Genomic DNA, 7253 nt, shown 5'->3' with positions numbered 1-7253 from the left:
AAAACAAAACAAAAACATTCTGTGCTTCTTTTACTGCACAAAACCTTAAAAATCCTAACTGGTCTGGCCGTCCACACCTTAAAGTTTCCCCCGAAACTGCTGCTTGATTTGGTGTAATTCTCCAAATCAAGCCCTGGGAGCGGCTTTACACATTTCTGGTTTCATTCAGACTGCCTGAATCTCTCTGCTGCAGTCATCTGATGAAGTGACAGTGATTCCACTTGTTTGCCAAACGCTTAGAATTGATCAATTACCGCAGCGAGACTCTCCACGGCGAGCACTCGCAGCAGATAGCAGAGCAAACCTAGAGCCCTCATGAATAAGAAAATCCATGGGGGAGAAAAAAATGAGATAGAGTATAAGGGGGGAAGAAGACAAGCAAGGAGGGAGAAGGGGGGGGGTACGACAAGTGGGAGGCACACGAAAGAGTCAAGCAAGAGAGTGAAAGATGATAAGAGAAAGAGAGGGAGGGGCAGGGAGATGACAAAGGAGGGGAGCTTTGGAGAAAAACTCTGCTGCTCTGCGGCCTCGTCGCCTGGCTAATCGGCTCGTTGTGAATGAGGCGATTTTAGAGATTGTGTGCAGTTTGGGGGAATCTGCGCTGCACAGCAGGGAGTTGCAAAGAGGCCACCCGCCGTTGCGCACCCTCTCAGTGCAACGAGGGAGCTGGCACGCCAGCGTTAGTACAGTTTTACAGACAATGTTTCTTTCAAAAGACTGAAAGGAGAAGATAGATTGCAGAGCCATGAGGCATGGAACGACCACAGGAAGTGAGGCTGAGGGAATTATTATTACATGAGTTAAATAAGTCCTCAAAACTTCAACCTTCAACTAAAAGATCTGATTCTTTCACATGAAAGAGACATACGTGCAGATTGATTCAAGGTTTCTTTAACCAGAGATTCTTTTGGATTTCTAAGATCTTTGATTGCTTCATTTTATTCTTTAACCTTCAAAATTTTGAGTCTTGATCATTGAGGACAGCTAAGCCTAACACTGTGAGTTATCGCAGTATGCCTTCTTCTTCTTCTCCTTCGGATGTTCCCTTCAGGGATTGCCTGCTTGACTGATTTGCATCCATCTCATCCTCTGTCACACCAACCCTCTGCATGTCCTTGGTATCTGAATATGAGATTTTTGAATAATTATTAATAATTATAAGACTCAAAATGATGAGCATCAATTATGCTCCCCTCCACAAAAATATTGGCTTAGGATTGAAAGTTTCTCGTCATCATCATCGTCATCGGTGATACTCAGACTATAGATTTAACTGTGTGTATCTCACCTTAAAGGACTGGATCTCCTAAATTAAAATAAATAAAATAAAACAACATATTTCCATGTTCTTTGGTCACTTAAAGCGCTCATCACAAACCACATAATCCTCATTTTGAGACTATCCAGGGACCTTTATAGCCTGTCAGCCCTCATTTGGCTCTCTCTGTCTTCATTTCCTGTCCTTTCTCTACCGTTAACTCTATATAAACATGTCTATCTCTCTCACATCGCTTCACTAAATCCCAACAGTTTGAGTTTATTGTTGATTTTGCACGCACAACATTGCAGTGAAGGAGGATGGAAATATGTCTGTGCTGCTTATATTCAAATTTAAAAGCAAAATAATTCACCAAAGACAGACTCTTCATAACTCTGGATGACATATAGTTAGCAGTTTTTATTACTGTGCACATAAATCGTTTCTAAAGGAGCATGCTGATGTTTTAAAAGTCATTTGGCCACAGTGTGTGAATACGGAGAAAACTGAATCTGTGGCAGGAGGCGAAAATTATAGACATATAAATCTGAAAACACTAAAGATTAAAGCACAATGAGAACACATTAAACAGACGAGGAGCAGATCTAAGGACTCTTTGTATCCTTCCAAGGAAATGCAGTCTTAAAGCAAATCGTCTGACTTCCTTCACTCTTCTCAGTTCAGAGGATTTCTGCTCAAATAGAAAGTAATTTCATCATCGCCCAACATAAACATTGGAGAAAACAAAATCTGCCCCTGCCCCTGCTGCTCAGGTAGCAACAGGTACACTGAGTGTTACACTTGAGTAGCCTTCGATTGCTGACTCTGGCCAGTCACCTGAAGGTTTCTCTGTGTAACTTCTTAGCTCGATTTAAAATAGTTAAGTGCAAATTGAGCTCTTCGAGGTGCGAAGCGAAGCTATTTAAGAATGCGCAGTTAAAATGCAACCACCTGCAGCTTAAGGAACAGGATCAACAAGCAGTGCTCCAGAATTAGAGCTGTCGACGCAGGGGAGAACATTGCACTGAATAGATTAATCAGGAGGGGAGGAGCACGCTGTCACACAGTCATTCACACAACACAATCGTCGCCACACATGACATATGTTAAGATTGATGATCTGTATCCTTTTATCCCTCCTCATCCAGTCTTTGTTGCTTTAATAATCACCTTTCATCCCCCTTTTGCCCCACAGTTCCCATCCCGTCCAAGCTGAACGGCTCGTCCCTGTCCGCCTTGTCCATCGGTAAGGAGGGTCTCGGAGTGGGGTGCGTCTCCAACCCGGCAGAGGTCTTCTGTTCAGTCCCGGGTCGCCTGTCGCTGCTCAGCTCCACCTCCAAGTACAAGGTGACAGTTGGGGAGGTGCAGAGACGCCTCTCCCCACCTGAGTGCCTCAACGCTTCTCTGCTGGGAGGAGTCCTCCGCAGGTGAGAAGCAGACGGGGAACGAGAGGGTGCGACTTAGATGTAAAGATGTTTTTATTTAGTTGGGCTTTAAAGATTAAAGCACAAGAAAAATACAAACCTTTTCTTTTTTTAATGAATGGAAAAATGCTAACTTTACCTCATTAGGACCCAAAAATGCAGTAAAACGGAGCAGTCCTCAGCAGGAGCATCTGTTACTGGTTGAACTGGTTGAATTTGATCTTCTGTAACAGGGATGTCACACTAATTTTACATCATGGGCTACATGAAACCCAGTTTGATCTTAAGTAAGGCGTCAGACCAGTGAAACTCTTCTTTCTGTCAGTGTAAAGAAGTTCAACTACACATTTAATCCCAGAGATAAGAAGAAGCGCAGTTCCGACAGCCCGACTCTTTGGACTTAATTTGTAAGAAATTAATATGTAAAATTACAGAAAAGATTTTGGTAGCTTTCAAGTCCAAGACTGTTAGGTAATTATAAAACAGAAAGTTTTTGTTAATTCACAGAAAATGTAAAAAAATAAAAATAAAAAATCTGTATATAATAATAAATTTCTGCATTTGACGGTGAAAAAACAAGAACTATTCTGTCATTTAAATGTTTATAATTAATAAATTTCTTTGGTATAGTATGAGTGTCCATGGAGGAGATCTTCATCTGTAGGAAAAAACTCTAAACTGTATTTTGTATCATGTTTTAAAGTCCAAAATATTTGCTCTTCTCTAAATTTTCATGGGCTGCCCTTTGTGCCGGATTGAAGTCTTTGCCGGACCCATTCTCGCCCCTGGGCCTTATGTTTGGTACCCCTGCTATATAATACGCTTTACCTTCTAGGTGCTGCTTTATGACACAACACAAAGAAGGAAAATGCACATGTGACTTGTTTATCTTCTTCAGAGAGGTATAAAAAACCAAACAATAACCAGGATTTATGGGAAATGTAGTCTAGAAACACAACAGCACAAGAAAACTACACAGGAACTACATTTTCCGTATTTTTGACCTTTGAGCGTGGGATCAAGTTACCACTCCAGTCAGGCTCTTTTATCATCAAATAGAGGAGAAATAATAAACGAGGACCAACAATGACCATGATATTTAAAAATGAAATATTTATATAATGGCAATAATAAACAGAGTCTAATAATGTTTAATATTATGATATTATGAATTATGAATCACGCAGCTGTCATTTCAGTTCTCTCTTCTGCACTTCATTAATATCTCTATTGTGAATTCTTTTTGGCCACATTAATCATGTCGCGTTAGTTATTGTAACGGTCTCACTCTTTACAATACACGCCATACATTAGGACGTTTCTGCTTTCAGCTTTTCAGACTAAGATTGATTTTAGTCTAACTACAGGACCAGCGCCGAGGACCCAAAATGGGTCATGAGACTAAATCACAAGAGAAGCAATGCGGTTTAATGAACTACGGCCTCGGGGCGAGAGAACAACTTCATGATTTGAGTTGCAGGCTGAAATACTTTGAGAGGACATAATTAAAAGATCTAAAGGGCCGTAAAAACCCAGTGCCTCCCCTGCAGAGAGATACAGATACCCCAGTGATAACAATACATCGCTGCCTATCACTTTGAGGCACCGCTGCTTAATCCACTTTATGCTTTTGCATATTAAGAAATGAACCCTATTCCAATTATTTGGTACCTGGTTACTTTGGAAATTGGTGCAGTGTTGCAGATTTTGAAGATATTTGTTTTATTCTGTATGTTTGTTATGATTTGGTTCATTTTTATGAATAAATGAATTTATGAGAAATGAATATTTTAACGTGTAAAACATTACAGTTTGTAAAGTGGCTTAAACTCGCATATGATGCATAAATCAGTCCCTATTTCATATTAATATGAAATGTAGAAATATTTAAGGGATTTTTTGATAACACTGCCTTGCTATGCTTCTTCTAAAGTAGTATTTTTAATGCAGAATATCTTTTTACACTGTAGAATTACTTATTTCATATATTACTGCCCATCATCTACCTTAAATTTAAAGGTTATTGCAAAGAAAATCGTATGTGTCTCCAGACATAAAGTCTATATGAATTATGTGATTGGGGTCTGAAGAGCTTTAGTAAATCAACAATGAGCAGGATTCATTGGCTTTAAATTTTACTTGAATATAAAGAGGCAAAGCAGAAAAACATTGAGAAGAATACTGGATAGCATCGGAGCTGACAGGGAACATAGGGAGAGTTTAGCTTCGTGCACACACACACACGTACAGAGGGACACAAAGAAGCACACCACAACAAAACTCATAAAGACAAACACACTCGCACGCACGCACACACACAAATACACAAGAAGCATCTCCTAAAACTGCTCCCTCTGTTTCCCTGTCCCCCCCTCAGGGCGAAGTCAAAGAATGGTGGCCGCTGTCTGAGAGAGCGTCTGGAGAAGATTGGCCTCAACCTGCCCGCCGGGCGACGCAAGGCAGCCAACGTCACTCTGCTAACATCTCTAGTGGAGGGTAGGAAAAACACACATGCAAACACACACACACACATATATACACAGAGGCACGTACACATATACAGTGACCTGCATACATCCTGACAGATAGAGACACATATTCACACAGCAAAATCCCTGCGTGAGCACACATGAATAAACAGCCACAGCATGGATGGCTGCATGCGTGCGCACAAGTGCACGCACATACACACACACAAACACACACACACACACACACACACACACAGACATGGAGGGTGTCCTTTAAAAAACTGCAGCTGTAGCCAGAGAGCAGTGAACTGTTTGAGTGGTGAAAGTGAGCGAAGTGGTTAGTGAGTTTATCTTGACCTGACCCGAACAGTCAGTTGTGTATATTTAAAAGTCTTTATCTGAATAATTACTTGATTTAAACTAAACTGAAGCCCTGAACGTGAACCCCCCCCCCCATAAATCCATGTGCAAATTTCAGCTCGAGCTTCTTTTTAATCCAAACTCCCTCTTCTCCTTGTTCAGGTGAGGCCGTCCATCTGGCGCGCGATTTCGGTTACGTGTGTGAAACAGAGTTCCCAGCCAGAGCCACGGCCGAGTATCTGTGCAGGCAGAGCGAGCCGGACCAGCTCCCAACGCGACGCAGCATGCTGCTCGCCACCAAGTGAGTGGCTGGTCTCTTCTTCTGCTCATTTCACTCTTGAATTAATCTTGCATGAAATAGCTTTTAAAACATGAGGCTGGTGATATTCAGCGTTTCTTCTTGCTTTCAACTAACAAAAACCAGCGCCATTCTGTTTCTCAGAAGTGGTCAGACATGAAGATTTAAAAAGTTAGTTTGTGTGTTGTTTGTGGACTGCAAGAAGAGATGAGATCATTATAGTTGCCATTTAAAGAGAACTCCTGTTAGGTATGAAGGTCTAACAGATCACGGTCGAATGCTTCTAAAAGGCTGATCTTGTTTCTTCTCAGGGAAATCTGTAAAGAGTTTGTGGACCTCATGTCCCAGGACCGCTCCCCGCTAGGTGCCAGTCGACCCACCCCCTGCCTGGAGCCGGGCGTCCAGGGAAGCCTCACCCACTTCAGCCTGCTCACCCACGGCTTCGGTACACCCGCCATCTGCGCGGCGCTCTCCGCCTTCCAGAGCTACCTGATGGAGGCGATCAAATTGCTGGACAAAGGAGAGGGTGGAGGGAAGAGCCACCACGACAAGGAGATGAAGCACCGCAAATAGAGGGAGGGGAACACATGTGTGGATGAATGCATGGATGGATAGATGAGAGGCAGACGGGAAGAGAAAAGAGGGAGAAAAGACTTGACTGACACCCTCTGCATCTTTACCTTTGCCCTCAGGATACAAACTGAGACTTTTACCTCCTCGAAACCTCTATAGCCCCTCCCCTCTCACTGAGGAGGCGGGGCTTATGATGATATCTGTACTGTAATGTGTGTCCACAGCCACCTCGCTCAAAATGACGCATGGACCTCTCTTCTCAGTAGCTGGTTGGTGTCACGATGGCGTCTTTTCAGGATGAGTTTCCACTTATGGCAGTATGCTTTTGGTTATTTCCCCCTGCCTTTTATTTACTTTGGTAAACATGCCACTATTATGTGTGTGTTAGAAGCCCCCGCTGTCATCACACACACACACACACACACACACACACACACACACACACACACACATAGAAAGTTTTAACTGAACTCATCTGGGAAGCGCCATAAGCCATATCCGAGACAAAAACCTGCTCTTTGCCCCTCTCTGGAACTTTGGAAGCCTTTTTGATCCATCCGATTGGACAAACCCAGCTTCCATTTGTAGTCCTTCATGGTGGGTGGTCATGGGAAATCGAGTTCTCTGGATTCTCTAGCAGCAAGGGTGAAGGAAGGCACGAGAGGCAGCTAAAGAAGATTTGTTTTCTTTTATTTTGAAGTACTGCGTGTTGGTAACTTAAGAAAATAACACAAATCATTTTGTACTTTCTGTGTATGTTTATTATTAATGTTATTACTGTTGTTATTATTATTGTATTACAGCATAAATGTAATATATTATTAAAGAATTAAGAACTGAGTGGTGGAGTTTCTCGTTTTTGATACAGT

At 42.2% G+C, this 7253-nt stretch overlaps 1 protein-coding gene across 2 annotated transcripts in view; it reads left to right on the top strand.

The window, feature by feature from the left end:
• Positions 1 to 6779, top strand: part of tfap2e (transcription factor AP-2 epsilon) — a 12806-nt gene extending 6027 nt beyond the window's left edge. For both annotated transcript variants that reach the window (XM_005739684.2, XM_005739685.2), the window contains exons 4-7: positions 2454 to 2685; positions 5060 to 5178; positions 5676 to 5814; positions 6123 to 6779. In XM_005739684.2, coding sequence (XP_005739741.1) covers positions 2454 to 2685; positions 5060 to 5178; positions 5676 to 5814; positions 6123 to 6384 — 752 coding nt within the window. In that variant the 3' untranslated portion in view covers positions 6385 to 6779. The remainder of the gene's footprint in view (positions 1 to 2453; positions 2686 to 5059; positions 5179 to 5675; positions 5815 to 6122) is intronic.
• Positions 6780 to 7253: the final 474 nt, after the last annotated feature.

The sequence above is a fragment of the Pundamilia nyererei genome, unplaced genomic scaffold (genome assembly GCF_000239375.1).
Source record: "Pundamilia nyererei isolate P.nyererei 1_Seehausen unplaced genomic scaffold, PunNye1.0 scaffold00093, whole genome shotgun sequence".
In the NCBI taxonomy this organism is placed as follows: domain Eukaryota; kingdom Metazoa; phylum Chordata; class Actinopteri; order Cichliformes; family Cichlidae; genus Pundamilia; species Pundamilia nyererei.
This window is presented reverse-complemented; position numbering and strand designations above follow the sequence as displayed.